At 35.7% G+C, this 20,710-nt stretch overlaps 2 protein-coding genes across 2 annotated transcripts; one reads left to right on the top strand and one right to left on the bottom strand.

Moving 5' to 3' along the window:
- Nucleotides 1-12,024: 12,024 nt before the first annotated feature.
- On the top strand, nt 12,025-15,020 carry LOC143606400 (uncharacterized). The gene is made up of 4 exons (XM_077082175.1): nt 12,025-12,205; nt 13,181-13,344; nt 13,887-13,994; nt 14,782-15,020. Exons 1-4 carry the CDS (start codon nt 12,025-12,027, stop codon nt 14,902-14,904), a joined length of 576 nt encoding a protein of 191 aa, XP_076938290.1. The 3' UTR covers nt 14,905-15,020.
- Nucleotides 15,010-18,507, bottom strand: LOC143606399 (amino acid permease 6-like). The gene is made up of 7 exons (XM_077082174.1): nt 18,304-18,507; nt 17,989-18,222; nt 16,654-16,747; nt 16,349-16,563; nt 16,115-16,257; nt 15,621-15,848; nt 15,010-15,536 (listed from the first exon to the last, which is right to left on the bottom strand). The coding sequence occupies exons 1-7, from the start codon at nt 18,389-18,391 to the stop codon at nt 15,126-15,128; spliced, it is 1,413 nt and encodes a 470-aa protein (XP_076938289.1). The 5' UTR covers nt 18,392-18,507; the 3' UTR covers nt 15,010-15,125.
- Nucleotides 18,508-20,710: the final 2,203 nt, after the last annotated feature.

Genomic DNA, 20,710 nt, shown 5'->3' with positions numbered 1-20,710 from the left:
CTAAACTAGATTGTAGGAACACTCTAGCCTAATGGGCCGTACAAGCCCAACACCTTGGCCCAAGGCCCAACAACTTGGCCAAGGCCCAACACTTGGCCCAAGGCCCAAAGATAGTCAAATCGGGTCGAATGCGCGTGAAATAATCCTTAAAACCATTTGTTAACCGAATCAGCCCCGAATGGACCAAATTCCATCTTAAACCTTTTCATTCATCATAATTATGTCACCTGAGTTGATAGGGTTGACGGTTCCTTTTTACAACACTTACTTTAACATTTAAACGAAAATTCGCGCACCGCCGACTCGATTGACGAAGCACTAACCCCGACAGCCCCGAGCACCAAAAAAATAATTTTTCCACAGCCCTTAAACCCCCCTAGCACTGCACGAACAGAATCGGTCGGTCACCCGATCAACTAACGCATCAAACTCAACAATTTGCAATTCTACACCCGATAAACCCTAGTTTTCGAACTAAAATCGATTAACCGACCTAAACACCTCCAATGACCACGAAATTTTAATATGATGTAAATGCCATACTTGGGGATCTTTCTACACCGAAAATCTAATTTTTATCCACGAGAAGTGGGTCAATTGCACTCTAGCCGAAATCTGCCCAACAAAAAGTTTTGGCAAAATTGAGCATCAAAACGATTAAGGGTGAGCAAAAAGAGTGTAGGGGATTGTAGTACATACCTTGAACTACCTCTAGGAACTTGGAATCGATCAAAAAGTCAAAGCAATGAAGGGGCGGGGGGCTGGAAGTGGCCGATCGGACCAGCTGCATAGGGTTAGGGTTTTATTTTTTTGTTTAATGTTATAATATAAAACATTTTAATTTTAGCCCCCGGAATTTAATAATAATGAAAATTGGAAGAAAAGCTAAGCGATTAGGCGTACCGGGACGACGTAAAGGCCTCCGAGAAACGTCGGATCAATCCCGAGATTTGTACACACTCAATAATCTTTAATTCTTGATTTCGGAATCAACGGGCGTTACATTAATCCCGTTAGGGCTTGCTATAATTATGGTGATCCAAACCACATCCGCAATGCGTGTCCTTAACTCGCTCAAGCCCATCAAGCCTATGTTGCCCCACAAACCTACTACACCTCCCAAGCCTACCAATTTCAAACTTACCAACCTCAATTACCCAACTCATGCCTCCTCCAAACCCTCAAGCTCAACCATGCTCATGCAAGCCTACCAAGCTCCAACCCCTCAAGCTTCAACTTCCCAAACCCAAGCACCTCAAGGAGCTCAAGGGCGAGCTTTCACCATCAAGGCTAATCAAGCCTAAAATTCGAACGATGTGGTGAACGGTACGTTTCTAGTTAACAAGCATCATGCATCGGTATTATTTGATTCGGGAGCCGATAGGAGTTTCATTTCCTTTGCTTTTGAGTACATACTTGATGTGCCCCGTAGTAAATTGTCTAAGCCATTCACGGTAGAGATAGCTAACGGTAGTTCAATCGTTATTGACTCCATCATTCGTAATTGCATGCTCACTCTTAATGGGCAAACGTTCCCCATTGATCTCATTCCTATGCATATGGGTAGCTTCGACGTCATCATTGGTATGGATTGGCTTTCTCTTCACCGTGCCGAAATTCTAAATGTCGCTGGAGAAAGACCATTCTCAAAGATAAACCTCATGTCGTGCCTTGAAGCCCAACGTTATATACGCAAAAATTATGTCGCTTTCTTAGCCCATGTCACCACAAAGGCCCACGAAGAGAAGCAACTTTCCGACATTCCGATTGCTCGCGACTTCCCCGAAGTCTTTCCCAAAGATGTTTCCGGACTCCCTCCCGTACGTAAAGTGGAGTTCCGTATTGAACTTGTACCCGGAGCAAACTCCGTAGCCAAAGCACCGTACCGTCTTGCACCTTCCGAGATTCAAGAACTCTTGAACCAAATCCAAGAACTCACGGACAAGGGTTTCATTCGCCCGAGTTTGTCTCCACGGGGCGCACCCATTTTGTTTGTCAAGAAGAAGGATGGTACTCTTCGTATGTGCATCGATTACCGTGAGCTCAATAAGCTTACTATTAAGAACCGCTACCCCCTCCCGGGCATCGATGATCTCTTTGATCAACTCCAAGGATCCGCTTGTTTCTCCAAGATTGATCTCCGTTCGGGTTATCATCAACTTCGTGTCCACGAGGATGACATACCTAAGACCGCCTTCCGTACTCGTTATGGGCACTTTGAATTCCGAGTTTTGCCTTTTGGGTTGACAAATGCTCCTTCGGTTTTCATGGACCTTATGAATCGCGTTTGTAAACCCTACCTCGACAAGTTCTTGATTGTGTTCATTGACGACATCTTGATATATTCTAAATCCGAGGACGAACACAAAGATCATTTGCGCACCATTCTTGACTTGTTGCGAAAGGAACAAATTTATGCTAAATTCTCCAAATGCGAATTTTGGCTAAAGCAAGTTCAATTCTTGGGCCACATTGTCAACGACAAGGGTATTCACGTTGACTCCGCTAAAATCGAGGCCGTTTAAAAATTGGAAAACCCCATCCTCTCCAACGGAGGTTCGTTCATTTCTTGGTTTAGAGGGATATTACCGTCGTTTCATCCGCAACTTTTCAAATATTGCTTCACCCTTTACCGCACTAACCCACAAGGGGAAGGTTTATGAATGGGGTCTCGAACAAGAAAAAGCGTTTCAAACCCTAAAGGACATGCTTTGCAATGCTTCAATCCATGCTCTTCCCGAGGGCAACGATGATTTTGTTGTGTTTTGCGACGCTTCCATCCAAGGTCTCGGTTGTGTTCTTATGCAACGAGACAAGGTCATTGCTTACGCTTTGCGTCAACTCAAGGTTCACGAGAAAAATTACATGACGCACGATCTCGAACTTAGTGCGGTCGTGTTTGCCTTGAAAATTTGGAGACACTATCTTTATGGCACGGAATGGGTGGTCTTCACCGATCATAAGAGTTTTCAACACATATTCGACCAAAAGGATCTCAACATGAGACAAAAACGATGGGCCGAATTGTTAAGCGATTACGATTGCGAGATTCGCTACCACTGGGGAAAGCAAATGTCATGGACGATGCTCTTAGTCATAAGAGTCACATTAAATCCGTCTTGCTCCATTGTGTCACCATATAAGTCAACCTTCAATACTACATCTTCGACGCTCAACACGTCTTCGTCACCGAAGGAAGTTTATACGACGAGATGTCGTGTGGCGCCAAACTCCAACTTAAAACCAAACGTAATGGCTTAATTTTTTATTTGAACCGTTTATGAGCTCCCGATCGTGACAATCTGCGCACGTTCATCCTCGATGAAGCTCATAAGTCACGATACTCGATTCATCTCGGTGCGGATAAGATGTATGCCGATCTTCGTCCCATGTTTTGGTGGCCGGGAATGAAGAAAGATATTGCGGTATATGTATCTAAATGCCTCAGTTGTTCTAAGGTCAAAGCCGAGCATCAAAAGCCGTTTGGCTTGCTTGAGCAACCACCAATCCCCGTTTGGAAATGGGAGGACATAACTATGGATTTTGTCACCAAAATCCCCACTACTCAAAGCCGCAATGATAGTATTTAGGTAATTATTGATCGATTGACCAAGTCGGCTCATTTCATACCCATTCGAGAAAAGTTTTCCGTGAGTCAACTAGCTCAACTCTATGTAAAGAATATCATTTGTCGCCATGGAACACCGTTAACCATTATCTCTGATCGTGATGACTGATTTACCTCTCACTTTTGGAATTCGTTGCAATCCGCCTTGGGTAACCGTATTGATCTAAGCACCGCTTACCACCCGCAAACCAATTGTCAATCCGCGAATGATTCAAGCGCTCGAAGATATGCTTCGCTCTTGCGTACTAGACTTTGGTGGAAATTGGGATACTCACTTACCACTTGTTGAGTTTTCCTATAATAATAGTTTTCACATTAGTATTGGCATGGCACCCTTTGAAGCTCTCTATGGCCGAAAATGTCGTTCCCCGATTTGTTGGAACGAGATTGGTGAATCACAAATCACCGGTCCCGAGCTTGTTCAAGAAACTTCCGACCGGATTGCTCTTATTCGTCAAAATCTTCTTGCCGCTCGTCAAAAGAGCTACGTCGATAAGCGCCATAAACGCCTCGAGTGTAATGTTGGTGATCGAGTTCTCCTCAAAGTATCTCCTTGGAAGGGAGTAGTTCGATTTGGTAAAAGAAACAAGTTATCTTCTCGTTTTGTTGGGCCGTTTGAAATTGTTGAAAGCGTTGGTAGAGTTGCGTATCGTTTCGATCTTCCCGAAGAGCTCTCCAATGTTCATCCGACTTTTCACGTTTCAAATCTTAAGAAGTGCTTAGCCGAGGGGAATCTCCACATACCCCTCGACGAAGTACAAGTTGATGAATCTATGCGCGCGATCGAGAAACCCGTTGAAATCATGGATCGTATGGAGAAAGAAACGAAGCGTAGCGTAGCCGCATGCCGCTTGTCAAAGTTCGTTGGGAATCCAAGCGTGGTCCCGAGTTCACTTGGGAACGAGAAGACCAAATGGAAGCCAAGTACCCGCACCTCTTCGTTACAGCTTAATCTCTAATTTCGGGAAGAAATTCCAAGAGTAGGGAATGCTGTAACATTTCGGGTTTCCGTTTCTTGTTTCTGTAATCATTTACTCGACCCGGTTCGTGTTTGGGTGAATCTATCTATAAAATATTTCTTTTAGTTTATTATTTCTTTTATATATTTGTATTAACTATAAAAGATGTGCAAAAACGACCCTTAATTAACAAAAATCCAATTTTGTGTCCAATATCAAAAAAGTAAGGACCTGAATGCAAATATTAAAATAATCTTTTTCCTCCTCCTTCACCATCCATCCGTCACCTACAAATACCCCCCTCCTTTGCTTGGACCTTAATTATCGAACATAATCAAGAATTGATCTTGCCATATCTTTTACTAACCCAAATCGCACCTCACCGACAGTTTAATTGAGGAAAACGAATCAAAAATCACGACTAATTCGCCTGGTTAAACCCGTGGCTTAATCAACCTTGGAATGCTATAAATACACGATAATATTTCAATTAAACTTTCTCACACCTTTCTTTCAATCTCGCGACCTAAAACCCTAACTCAATTGCTAATTACGTTTCCGTCAAAAACAAGTTTGGATCTCAGCACAGCCGCGACCCATCTGCAGCTCGTTAACCTTCAATCCGCGACCACCATAGGTAATTATTGTATGCTTGCAGATCGCTTTAGATTCATTAACAATAACCCTAACTTAATTCGAATAAACAACAACGAATCATCGGATTTAAATATTTAGGGTTTATACTTGAATATTGGTTCTTGTCAGTGTCTGGTTATATAGTTTTGAACTGATATTAAACACAAACTGAAGCACCAGCCTGATGGCTGGTGCGTTTCTTGTAAAACCACTGAACCGGCCCAGGGCGCGGGTTCGAACCCCCTGGACCCGGTTTTTCATTTTTATTTTATTTTTGTTTAAATCCTCGTTTTATTCTTATTATAATCATAATATAATATTAATTAAACCTTGTTTTAACAAAACCGAACCTCGTAAGTATTATTTTGGCCATGGTTTCATGTCATAGGTTTCTATCTATAAAGTATATATATTTTTATCTATATATATTTATGCATAAATAATTAGCATGTACACATAAACACACACACACATATATATACATACAATACTACAAAACAAATATTATTTTATTTCTTTATTAATTTATTTATAGTACTAAACCGATCTAGTTCCAAGGTCCGGATAAATTCTCCCATGTTTTACATGTGTGTGTGTGTGTATATATATATATATGAATTTGTTTTTAATTAATGTTTCATTTAAACATATATATAGTGTTAATAAATTAATTGAAAATATAAATATGGATAAAATATATATCGCTTATCAAATAATTGTAATAACACAAATAATAATAATAATAATAATAATAGTAATAACATTCATAATAATAATAATCTTAAGTATAATAACAATAAATAAGGCATCTAAACCCTAAACGACACCCATTTACCAAACCGATTAAATCGCAATAACGACTAATAATATCTCATCGAATCTCAAATCATTATTGGTTCTTTACCTCAATTAATAATACTATCGTTAAACACTTAGGTCATCCTTGTTGACGTATCTCGAAGGCTTGAACGTGTTCAGCCTCATTTTTTTATTATTATCTCATCCTCATTAATCCACCTATAAGGTAAGTAATTCACATCCCCCTTTTTACCGTTTTATATTTTGGGGGAGTTATGCGTTAAATCATTTTTCACTACAATTCCACTATTTGCGTTATATAATATTGCTCAATTAGTTATACGTGCAAATATAACTATGTGTTTATTTTATGTTTTGGTGGTTGGTATCTCATCCTCATCCTCATTAGTATGATTATACGCCGTCGGAGTAGCTCGTTATCCATGGGATTCGAGTGAAAAGACAACTTTTATATTATTGTTATGTTGGTGTTATGCTAGTTGTAATATTTCATATTATCGTAAGGAATTGTCATTTTTTTATACTATATGTATTCAAAAACCGTGATTACTTGCTCAACTTTATGTTGACAAACTATGTATTTTCCCGCATGACGTAGGTAGCTATATTGGATGAAGAAACAAGGGATTAAAGAGTAGTTGGACCTTATGATGCATGATTAATTAAAGACTATTTATTTCTTTTTATTAAATTGTTATGTTTTTTCTATGAGACAATGTTTGTTTTTTTGCATTCTTGAATAATATGAATTTAATAATTTAGATATTGACACGTGGATTTATTTTAGTGTCTTTTGACCTATGATACAATTATGTCGCGCCCTGACATATTCCGCCGTAGGTTGGGGTGTGACAAAAACGTTCAAGCTAAAATACCAACCCTAAAACGTTAAAGGTTAAAAGTTTAAACGTTCAGGCAAAAAACTTAAACTTTCAAGGTTAAAAGTTTAGGCAAAAACTTAAACGTTCAGGCAAAAAACTTAAACGTTCAAGGTTAAAGGTTTAAACGTCCAGGCAAAAAACGTAAATGTTCAGGCTTAAATCCTAATACATTCAAAGTTAAACCCATCACTCAAAACTCAAAATTGATTGATTGAAGCTTCAAATTGATGATCAATTGGATCAATTTCAAGGTTAGTTGATCAATTAGGTTCAACAATTTCAATTTCAATTGATCAATTTGATCAACTGACCTGTGAACAACTCGTGACGAAAGAAGATGGTGTTCACGACGGTACCGTCATTGGTCGCGACGATGGACGTTGGATGGAATTGTTGGATGTTGACGGATTGCTGAATGGTGATGGTGAAGGTGGACGGAATCGATGGGAGCAGCGATGGACGAAGACCGTCTCGCCGTTGTTGTTGCTCGCTATTCTAATTGGAGAACCCTAGATCGCCAATTGAAATCGACGTTCCATAGCCTCGCGTATGTAATGTACGATAAAGGATTATTGTATTGGATCCTTTATATATATATATATATATATGATGAGCCTACAAAATCATTACACCCCTAAAAAGAAAATCCACCTTTGCTGACTGGGCGTCACATGTCACTTATTCCCCCTAGTTTGTAGCCCCCCACTACACATAGCCTAAGGGGACGTTTGGCAGCCTCTTAATAGTCATTAAGAGGCTACCTCTTAATGGCTCATAGCCTCTTAATGGTTAAGAGGCAACCTTAAGTCTGAATGGATAAGATGCTATCTCTTAACGGTTACCTCTTAACCATTCAGACTTAAGGCTACCTCTTAACCATTATGAGGTTATTAACCATTAGGAGGTAGCCTCTTAATGGCTGTTAAGAGGCTACCAAGCAGACCCTAAATTTGTTGGTAACTCTACATATCCTTACTCATACAAGTGTTTATTACTTTTACAATTGGTCTTAAATAAATGTGGATAAACCAAAATGACTTTATGATACTAAAATCATCTACACATAAACCATGAAGGTTTGATGATTTTACATCGTATTCTAACAATGAGACGAATGGCGCAATATCGATTATAAGAAGTCTTATTTGTTGATATCTCAAGTGTCGGGGGCGTGATCCGATTGTTCACAGCTCAAAGGTACTATCATAATATAAAAATGACAATATCTATTAAGTTAATTATTTTATTTCAAAAAGTGCACACATATCCAAATATGACAATATAATTCGAATAAGTAAATGTAATCCAACATAAATTTAAATAATGATTGTCTTCATTAAACCCTAAGGTCTTGTCTAGGTGTCCAAACTTCAATCTTCAATTCGCACGATAACCTGCATATGCATAGAAAATATACTAGAGTTTGTCAACATAAAGTTGAGTGAGATCATCACTAGTTTTGCAATGACATGATATAATATGATAAATAAGCAAAACGTAGTAAATTGTGGTAAATAAATCAAACCATAAGCAAGTAGTTAGACCGTTGCCAAGCGAATCGGACGTTGGTCAATAGTATGATCATACTACAAATGTGAATGTGTTGGACCTCTTCGAAATATGAATGAATGAATATTAGCACATAAACAAGTAACACATAGCATTCGATCGCAATACTCACAATTACACGTTTGCTATTTTTGAGATATATAGATACGAAATACGGATAATACACATATGTCCCCAAAACTTGTGAAAATTCAGTAAAATAGGGGAATGATAAAACTCACCTTAAATCGAAGGCAAGTGAATAAATATAATGATAAACGAGTTAATAATTAAGCGAGTCGTCCACTAACACGTCGAACGAAACAAACTAACTAAATCTGAAACTTTGATATAAGAAAAAATGAGTAAAAACGAACTTGTTTTCGCTAGAATCATTCCAAACGGATGTTTAGAACTCCGGTTATGTTAAATTAAAGATTTAAGCGAGTCGGTACTGACCAGAATCCGAACAACGAATCGGAAGTCGGGTTTTGGTCGGTAGCCTTAAAATTTTGTTATGAGAATAAAGTCTTCTTGATCGAACGTTGGTTCTGACCAGAAGCATTAGAAAACGAATAGTCAAATTTGTTGACTGTTTTGCCCTTTAACGAGTTTTAATCAAATTGACCAGTCAACACCCGTCAACCATGGAAATTGGTTGAAGGCTATTGATTAGGGAATAAGTATAAACAATTTATCAGTTTACAACTTACTCGGAAAGTGAAAGAATCAACAAAAAAAAAGAGCCAAAGGCCCAAGTATAAGCAAAGTCAACCGATTAAGCTTGTATCTTCAAACAAATAAGGAAAAACCAAAGGATATGATGGTGAACAGAAGGGGTGACGGCTGAGGATGCTCTCTTAGGGTTTAGGAAAGTTTGTGGCAGGTTATAGTGAGTTGTTTATATAGAGAACACTAAAACGAACCAATTATGGTTAATTCACTTGTTTAAGAAACCGAATATGTTTTTAATGATCAAATCAGTATTAAAATCAGTAAAATTTGTTCTTAGGCAAAGGGTAATGAACATGGACATGTATCTAGGCTATATGAGTTTTTTGTGGGCTTAAAACACTCGATTTAGTCCCAAAATAAGCGATTTCGGACCAAAAACAAACTAGAAAGCAATCAAAAACGAAAACGATCTACACAATAGTGCCATGGCGGTGTACGGCGGCAAAGAGGGTGGCTGGCCGCACGGCGCCCCGGGGTAAAAAGGGTAAAGTTTGATTTTTTGGCAAATTAGGTCCTTGTTCTTTCATAAATGATCATTTCTTAATTATTTTAAAGTTTAAACAAAGAATAAACAACTTAGAAAAATATAAAGGGTATAAAGTGTAAATATATTCCTAAATACTTATAATTGTTTACTTTTATAAATATTAAAGATTCGAAAATGTTCCCGAATCGGGTTATTTGTAAACGAATACGATTTCAAAAAATCCGAGATGTTACATTAAGGACATCTATTAAAGAAATATTTCCTTTTATTCTTTTAGGAAAGAATATTGCATGATTTAGACAATAAAAAATAAAAAAGTTTATAAATACATATATAACATAAATTTAATAAAAATAAACTGAAATGACCAAAATAAGTAGAAACAAATTTGAATGAGGTCGCATGTTTAACATGATTTCTCTCCGATATAAATTAATAACTATATGTGTTTGTCTTCCAAAATATAATTGCACTAGATTTTATCTCCTGTTTAGGGGGACTGTTTTATATTATTCGTTTTAATATTTATATATGTATATTTGGATTTTAATTTTATTTATTGTGAGAAAGTTAATAAGTAATATACTTGAGGTTTGATGATAAAATGGTTTCACAAATAAATGATATGTTATAATCCAGTTTAAAAACTATCTAGGTTTGGTGATACTCATTACCCGTTTATTTTATTTATTATAAAATTGCTTTTTAATTATAAATAATATCTTTTTTTAAATAAATAGGATATTAATTTTTAGTATATCCATATTTTAGAGGATTTTCATATCAAATATTTTATGAGATTAATTTTTAATATAATGAGATGTTATAACCCGTTTAAGAGCTATCTGGGTTTGTGAGACCTTTACCTGAGAATTCGGGTCAAATGCGTGAGAAACCTTCATTTATAAATAAAGCAATCTGATGGCTTGAGAGAATGGTTGTTTTACATTTTTCGTTTTTTAATATTTATTTTTTGAATTTTAATTTTCTTTATTGTAAAAAAGTTAATAATATACTTAAGGTTTGATGATGAAAGAATTTCATAAGTAAATGATATTTTATAACCCGTTTAAAAGCTATCTGGATTTGGTGATTCATGACCCGCTTATGTTTTTACTATAAAATTGCTTATTAATTATAAATAATATCTTTTTTTTAAAATTGGATATTAAATTTTAGTATATCTCTATTTTATAGGATTTTTATATCAAATAATTGGTAAGATTAATTTTTAATTTAATGAGATGCTATAACCCGTTTAAGAGATATCTGGTTTTGGTAAGACCCATACTCATGAATTTGGGTTAAATCAATGAGAGACCTATATTTAAAAATTAAGCAATTTGGTGACTTCCATAAAAGGAGGAGTAACCATATCACGACACGTAGGATTTTAGAGGTTCGTTTATATATATTATAGATAGATAGATATGACAGTTGTATTGTTGTGTAGACTCAAAAGTTACCGAGAGGGTTCTAGTGTAAATTTTCTTTTCGTACTTGTCTCTTAAGAGTTAAACCAAAGTGCTCATTTTCTAACAAACAGCTATACATAGTCAGACTAGAATTAAGTTTTAGTTTTAGTTTCAGTTTTAACAACTTTAAATTTGGTTGATTTCAAAAAAGTATCCAACCCGATAACCCGAACCAATATACAAGAAATAAATAATAAATAAATCTACATTAATATTCTAAACCTCTCAACATAGATATAGACTGTGACATAGTGATAGGAGGCTTGGGTTCTCTCCATAGGTTGATCCCATTTGTATCACTTTTTTGTGGATATTAGCAATGAAAGATTTGAGCTACGCCTTGTGCAAAGGTTGTCAGTTCGAACCCTGAGCCGGTTTTCGTCCCACCATGTGTTACGACAGGGAGTTCTGCTCTTGTGGTAGCACAATGGTTGTCAAGTGACAGTCGGCGGTATGGTTTTTCAGAGGAACGCCCAAGCCAAACTCTTAAACCAGCGTGGATCCGGTTAAGATAACATAGTTTGGCCAGAGTGAGGCATCAGGAATATTCAAATTTAAAGAGTCTGATAGCCGAAATAAAAAAAATTCTTTGTTATAAAAAAACATAGATATAGAGTAAGTCACTGAGATATATCTTGTAAAACTAGAGCAAAAGCAAGCGTCCGTCTTGTGTTGAATAACAAACAAATGGTCTTCTTTAAGCCACGCAACACCAACCACATGCTAACATATTACACATCAATCATACATACATACATACGGCGTACACCAGTTACCTACTACTTATCACACGCCACATCCGTCTTACATACTTCATTGCCCCTTGCTTCATTCATCCATTCAACCCCTAGACCAAATGGCTTCCATTCCGTTATTAATATCCGGATTATACCCCTTCTCATCTCGTACAAACAACAACACTTTAATTTGCTACGATAGCAGACGAATCCTCAAATCCAGGTCTAACAGTATTCGGATCAACCGGGTTTCCTGCAAGGCTCAGGATAATGATGATAATAATAATGAAATTAATAAAGGTATATTTCTTTCTCTTTCTTGTTAATAATCAACTGCATGATTCAGATTAATTTAGAGGTCTATCATATCCTATCTGTCAGTTAGTTACAATTAGTTAAGTGATTGAAATTGAATAATTAATTGTTTCATAGTTAATTAATAGGGAAAGGTAATTTCAAAACCCACTCGAGTTGAAAACACTAGTGAAAACTCATGTAACAATCAACCTTTTTGATTTTTTTAACACAATGGCTTGCAAACGGACCTAACGAACACGAGCATGCTCATTCTTTTAACTTTAAACGAACACAAATGAACATATATAAAACCATTAAGTAGATAACTCTTCCGGAAAATGTTTAATTACTTGCTATTAACACATAAACGAACATAAATAAATGAAGATAACTAAATGAACATAAACGAATGTTCACAAACATAAATGAACGAATGAAACATGTGTTCATGCTCGTTCGCTTAATTAAACGAACACAATTTTTTGTTCATGTTCGTTCGTTTATTAAATATACGAACCTCCCGCCGAACAGTTCACCGAACGCTTGGTTCGTTTACAGGCCTAAATGTAATATATGTTATTATCATCACATAAAAAAATTAACAAAAAATTTTAATTTACTAGCAAAATGCTACATATGTAAACGTCCATAATTGTTTTTGTTACGCCATGTGTAACATTGGTTAATATTTTTTTACTCTAGTTTTTTGTTACCGGGCACATCATATAATAACAATTACCATGTGTTAAAAAAAAAAACTTTGCACATCATATAATAACAATTACCATGTGTTAAAAAAAAAAAAAAACTTTGATTGTTACACTGGGTTTTCAATAGTTTTCTAACTCAAGTGGGTTTTCCAATTATATATGCCCCTAATTACAATTTTCACATTTCATATTTTCCTCTCATTCTTCTTATATTTAGTTAAGGCAATATTAGATTTGTAATAATATGGGTGAATTTGAGTGTTTGCAGGTGAAGAACCTACCGAGTCTTTGTTTATGAAAGAACTGAAGCGAAGAGGCATGACTCCGACTTCATTACTGGAGAAAGATGAGAGTATTATATATGCAGATATTGAGGAAAAGTTATCTAATCAAAGGGAGAGGTCTGTTGCATTGAACAGTGAGGGCCTTGAGGTTAAAAACACTCTTACCTTGTTCTTTTCTTTTTCCTTATATTAAGGATACACCATATGTGGCACGTTTATTTAAGAACCGAATATTGTTGAGAATCACGCAATTCACAAATGATAACTATTATGACATGAAGTAATTAGCCATATGGACATTTGACATGACATAAAAGGGGTCATACAGGCCGAATTATACAGTTTGTTTGTTGTTTTGACCGGCAAGGAAATGACTGATGTGACCATTGACAAATTCATATGGCTTATGACTTTTTTCGTCCACATCGTATACATGGGCCATATGACATAGCGAAAAGAGGTCATACGGGGCATTATCATATGGACCATATGATGCGACAAGTGGGCTGATACCATATGATAGAAAAGAACGGGCCTAAAGTCATGTTAAAGCAATTAACAGCACCCTTACGTAATTGTCTTGTGTATCATTTTTAAAGCAACATGTACAATTATACAATGTATTATTGGTTCTGAAACGAAGGGGTCCTAAAGACATGTTAGTTAATGTTTGTGACATATATGTTTTAGGGTTTGATCCCACGCGGTAAACTCTTGCTAACCCTTGGTGGAACATTCTTCTTGGCATTTTGGCCGTTGATCCTTGTGACCGTCGCATCGTTCTCTGCTATTTACCTCGTAAGCTTTCTTCGTCCATACTCTACTTTTACTTCTTTGTTTTAGACACTCTTTTGTTACGACTCTAGTGGCCCCCCTTAGTCAATGTGAATTGGCAATCAGAAGTTGTAAACGAGAATTTAACACACGCAAATTTGAATAACTCCCCAATTTTATTGATCCAGAAAAATATCTCAAAAACTAGATCGAGCTCCCATAACCCTAACATGAATTCTTTGGGGTTGTATAGAGAACCGATTGCAAGTAGAAACGAACACAAACTCCTATTTATCTAGTAAATAAAATTCCTTTTCCTATATAATAGATAAAATATATAATTATCCCTAATTGCAATAATTAATTAATTGATGAGATCAATCCATTAGCTCAAACTGGCCCCACCTTCCTAACCCATAGATCGGGTTTGGGAATTAACTCCAACACTTTGCCTATACCTTTATGGCCCTGACACGTAAATGGATTGAGCCGCTAGTAAAGAGATTCTTAATATCTATGTATGATTCTGTATATGTGTTAGAAAACAGACTTCTATTAATTGTAATTGGTTTTTCCTAAAATGGAAGAAACTGAAAGCAGGATGTTCTTTTTTTATATAGAAAAAGTAACGTGCATCAATTCTATAGAGATCTTGATTTTACAATTCTAAAATGAATTATGAAGATATGATTTCGTATGCGATTATAAAAAATGATATATATTTTTTTGAAAATATTTTATCTTTCACTGTTTGTTTGCAATCAAGATATGCAGTTTTAAATTTCTAACCGTTTTATACGTCCATTTGCAGTACTTTGGACCAAAATTTGTCCATGATGCTAGCACAAGACAAGTATACATACCGCCATACGTTGACCCGTATGAGCTTCTAGAAGACCAACGCATCTCTGAAACCGCACCAAGACTAAATTAAAGGTACATTATGTTTTAAACGATAAATAGCTAGACTTCATATTATTATATTTCTACCAAGTCCCGAAAAAAGGTTCAGTAAATGTAACCACGAACTCGGATTCAAACATGTAAATACACATTCCAACTTGTACAATGAAAACTGTCTCTTGTCATTTATATTGAAAGGCACCTTACTTTAAAAAAACATTTAAAACTGAACCCGAGCCCGTTCGGGATAACCTAGGAAACAGACTGAAAGGGCTTGAATGATTGAACCGAAGTGATGAGCCCGCGGGTCGACCCAACAGCAGCAACGAGTGAAACGATCAAGCATGCTAAACTCAATATCTGCATCCAAATCCACGTGTACGAGTACTTGCGGATCTTGGATTGTGTAATGTACATCTCGATCGGGAAATAAACTGATAATGGCCAAAATGTACCCGCACCAAGTAATCCCACAAAGTCGTTAAAAAACGGGAATAACATCGCGATTATCGTCGTCACGATCACATAAGTTGTTCTCGAAGCAAATCTGAACACGTTGATATCGAATCCGCACAATGAATACTCGTTTGTGACGAGTTTGTTTTGTGGCCACTTCTGTTTGCTGCTAGTCTCCATAAACCCAAATAATGGTTGTGCTAATACCTACACGATTTAATTATCCAAAAACCATCAACTTGGTTACCATTTTTTGGTTTGATTAGCATGATTTTTATAAAATTAGTTTACCTGATAAGCACCAAGAAGATGAATGACAATACAAATGTTACCAATATCCACTACCCAATAGGGGTCGTAAAATCCAAACCCGGTCAAGAAGTTTCCCGGTGCTTCGTTCCCGAAAGCTGCATATCCCAGCACCCCACACAACATATAGAACACGGTTGATGCCATGATTCCGGTGGCGGTAGCCAATTTCATTTGTTTGTTCTCTGGCGGGCTTGATTTCAGTGTATCCTGCAATTTTTAAAAAATGTCTCAAAAACCTTTACAGCCTGCTTGAGCTGAGCCCGAGCTTGTTTAAGATCGAGCTCAACCAGGGTTTATTATTTGTTAGCTCAATAAGTGAAGCTTAAGTTCGTTTGTTAAACAAACTTATTTTTAGGCTCGAGCTCACTTAAGCTCGGCTTGGATCGAGTTTTTAGTGGAGCTGATCTTGAATAGCTCATGAACGACCTGACTTGTTTACACCCCTAATTTTCACAATATCACACACGACTTGCCTGAATTTCTAAAAGGACGAAACAAAATGAATATGCGAAAGCAACATCTCCTAAGGCGGAGAAAGTTCTCCACATCTTTTCTGTGCCAGAAAAGCCGGGCCCGACCGGTATTCCGATCAGAGTCGTCTTCGATATCCCGTCTTCTGTAATCACAAGAACATACTTCAAATAAATAAATAAATAAATATATGAAATATTTAAACCGAATAAACATTCAAATTAGTGTTTTCTTACCTGCGATTTTGGCAATTGAAAGACCGATGCCGATGAACGAATAAGTGAACGACATGACAGCAGCAACGATCGAGATTGGTGACAGTTTATGGAAGTTGGGCACCTGGCTTAGGAAGATCTGGATAACCGCAAAAATCACCATATACATGTTGTCGCTCTCTTTACAGTCCGCGTTGTGGCCCAGTTTATGATAACAATTGGATTTTTTGATTGCACTGACGAACAATAGGGTAAACAATCAAAATCGGTGAACACAATATTATTATTGTTACTGCTTTAAATGTATATGTATTGTGTGAACTTACACCATGCTGATCGCGGTGGTGGTGGTGTATCCGATGGTTATTCCAACGAGAACACCGTACTGAGCTATCCCGCATAGCTTGTATTGAAGCGGTCCTGTGTCACAAACATATACACACGGTTTTAAGTAATAACTCGCTATTTTTGAATACTTGAAACGATTTTATTACAAACTAACAAAATAGTCACTTTCTATTTTGATTTGTACAAGTAGTTACTGTTACTTGTGAGGTACAACAATTATTAGGAAACAATCGAGTTAAATCGTAGCTACGAGGGTGCGATGTCTAACGAAAGGAATGGAAGCAACTGGACATGGAACTGAATTAAGACTGACAAAAATGTTTTTGAAATAACCACCGGATTAGAGTGACAAATGATCCTAAACTTAGCTACTATTAAAATGATTTAGTAGCAAAACATGTCTCCAATTATATCCCATATACTTATAGATTAAACGTGTAATCAATAATAGAATAATTGCTACGTATTAGTTACTTGGACTTTACTTCATCATACCAAGTAGTAAATGCATAATTTTGTTTAAATTTTTTAAAACTATTTACATGTCAAATGAACCAAAAAAATAAAAATAAAAATGAATAAATAAACCCTTTGAATATGTGGCTATTATTATTATTATTATTATTTGACAACCATTAAATACATGTGAACACATGAAATGCATTATTTATACATGAAGTTAATAGTTTTCTAAAAAAAGAGCAAAATAAAAGTCAGAACATATTTAATGAAATTATTTATTATTCAATAAAATATAGGCATCATATCAATTTAACATCAAAATCTGCCTTTTTAAGGTGCGGTTTTAAAACAAACTTTTTCTTAGAAAAAATAAAGTATTTTTGAAAAACAATTCGTACAACCACAACCACGTTTCTTTTTCTTTTTATGACATGGTATTCCCAATTCATATTTCAAAGTCCCACAAAATACAAATTGAGTGATTTAATCGAGTTTTACTATCAACAGGCTTTCGGGCGGCAGGTTCTCCAAAACAGAAGATGGCAGGCTTGGGCTGCCCGGACGTATGGGGTCACCTTTCGTCATTGGGATACCCGGGCTTTATCTTTTTTATTCGTTAATTGTTAAAAAAAAAGAGTAAGATTGAATTTTCCAACCCGAAAGCCTGTATCATTAATGATATCGTTGTTACTACTTTAAATGTACATACTTTTGACTTACAGAACCAATTACCGGTCGATGGAATGTTTATTAATTTCTACATTTTTGCTCATAAATGCTCATAGTTAAATTTTAGACATCATCAAATAAGTGACATTTCTTTGAGATAAAGAAAAAGAAATTAGAAATACCGAGATTGGCTTTAACAGCACCCATGTAAGTATAGTTTCTGCTGCCAGTTACCGGATCAGGTGAACGGTAGCAGTCCGTCAACAAAATCGAGTTATACATTGTGATCACAGAAAACAACGAGAGGGTGATGGCCCCTGCAATCCACCCGAGTTGAGCAAAACACCATGCCAATGATAACACACCCGACCCAATCACAGCTGTTATTATGTGTGCGGTTGCACTTTTCCAAGTTCCTTCATTGACCCATAAAAACAAATAAAAGAAAATACATTGAAAAAAATATTCACGAGTCAAACTAAAAACAATGAATTTACCTGTTCGTTTTATCCTCCCATCGTCATCAAACTTATCGCTGGGAAGGTATCCGTTCTCTGCAACCGAAAAACTCGAACCGTTTTGCATATTTTCTTCTTTTTCCTGAACAAAGATTGCAAGCTAGAAAAATTGAGTTGGGAGGGTTGTGTTGTTCTTTTGAGTTTGATGCCTCATATAGAGAGACTTGGAAGTGTACATCACTATTTATAGTGTGCCAGTGATTTGGTGTGGGTACCCACCAATTAAATGCAATGGATTAATAAAACATTAATAAAAATCAAAATAATGAAAACAAATAAGGTTTAAATTAATAAAATCAATATTACCTTGTAAAAAGTTTGTTTTAATGCCATTGATGGTTTATTACAACAATTCGATAGTGATACTAGAGGCCTTCTTATCCGTTGAGGCAGTAAAAGCCGAACCATAAACCAAATTAGTTGGTGCAAATGATTCGGGTTTTAATTTAAAGTTTATCTGATCGGCTCGAGTTTCCCCAATCCAATCATAATAAAAAAAACCGTTCCCATCGACATTTGATTAAAGTTTGTATAAAAGTAACTTATTACTTTAATTACTAAATTGGAAATATCATTTTCTTTTTACTATTTCACATTTAAAGTAACACTTGAAATGTTATTTGTCGTGTCTAAATCAGATAAAATGTCAGATAAAATAGGAAACAATGAAGAAATTATATTTGTTGGTTCTAAGACAAAAATTTGGTCAACGATCAAATTAAGTGTAACCGAACCATACAATGAGCTACAATTAAGCTAACTAAAAAAATGAACGGTTAGATCTTAAAAATCAAACTTTTTGGTTAGGTATCAAATTAATACGAAACCGACCAAAACGGGAACACGCCAACCAATAGCCGACCGCGCGTTATATTTGTTACTTTTAAAACTATTTTGTCGTGTTGCATCATAGATTAGACGGTTCCGAACAACTTAATCTCATTATCACAATGTTAGATACACCCATTAAAAAAAATTAATTGCACAATTATACAATATGATACACTAATAAGATACAATATGTATTACACTTAGAATATTAAAAAAATTAATAATAAAGAACTATTATTAATGATTAAACTAAAAGAACTCTATATATATATAAAAAGGAGATAAAAATAAATTGTTTAAATGAGTAAAATGAACACGAAAGTATAAACCTATTTTAGATAGAACGAGATGATTGTCTTCTTTCGTTTTTCAAACTAGACCGGGTGCCGATGCCGAATTTTAACGAAGATTCATACATGTCATATATCCTGTAGTATAAATTTTTAAAAATGCAAATATTTGTAAAACTTTCACACCACTAAAATCTCATAAAGTTAGGTAACTTTTGAATAAAAAAAAGCTAAGTGATTTTATATATACACCACATTATATATAAATTTATCTATCTCACCTAGTTTTTATACAGACACGACCCAAGAATCAATAAAACGATTATAAAATACATACTTATTATTCTACTAACTTTGAAACTCGTGTATTATACGTGACGGATATAGTTAAAATACAAAGGATCACAAAAATTAAAAAGGATGAGAAGGAATCTAATCTATTGATCTTCGATTTGAATAGTGAAGATTAATTTTAAAAAAAATTGATAAGAATGACATAAATGTAATAACTCATTTTTGTTAACTTTCTTTTTCACATGCAAGACACATGTTAATTTCTTATCATTTTAAAACTTCCATAACTTTTTTATGCAACATTCTTTTAAAAAAATAAGGAATATTGGCCTCATATAATCCCAACTATGGCCCATTGGCAAATATAAGGACCAACTATCGAAATGGCAAAATATAATCCCAACTATGCATGTGGGTGGAAAATTAACGGGAAGTTAATCTTCCGTTAGTTTTTGTGACGTGGCTGCTGAGTTGTCACGTAATTGGCTAACTGGGCTGCTGACGGGGATGCTGACGAGGATGCTGACTGGTATATTAATTAAAAAAACATATAGATAAAATTAACGAGGATGACTGGACTAAACCGTCGGCCGTTCATCTATACCAAAACCGGCCACCGCCACCTGAAACCTGCCATAACACCACTGTACACCCCCAGTGTATTGCTTCTTCATCAACAATACCACCACACCATGAAAGAATTTCAACATAATCCGTTCTCTCGATTCGTTTATTAAATCAACAAATCAGAAATAAATATAGTAGTTTTTTTGCTGATTTTGATTAAAAATGTATGAATCTGAAATGAAAACTGGAATTGAAGTTGAAAACGTATTTTCTCATATCTCTCAGCGATTCCCGTCGTCGTCTATAATCTTCTCTCGACGAACGCATCTATGACGACACCGTTCTTTCCTCCCGACGTCTAGTAGTCGTGGTCTTGTTGCAGGTGAGCGGCCGGTGTTGGCGCA

The sequence above is a fragment of the Bidens hawaiensis genome, unplaced genomic scaffold, assembly GCF_021521415.1.
Source record: "Bidens hawaiensis isolate Kalapana, Puna unplaced genomic scaffold, B.hawaiensis_p1.1 tig00074633_1, whole genome shotgun sequence".
Lineage (NCBI taxonomy): Eukaryota > Viridiplantae > Streptophyta > Magnoliopsida > Asterales > Asteraceae > Bidens > Bidens hawaiensis.
Note: the sequence above shows the minus strand (reverse complement) of the source record. Positions and strands in the feature narration are given on the sequence as shown.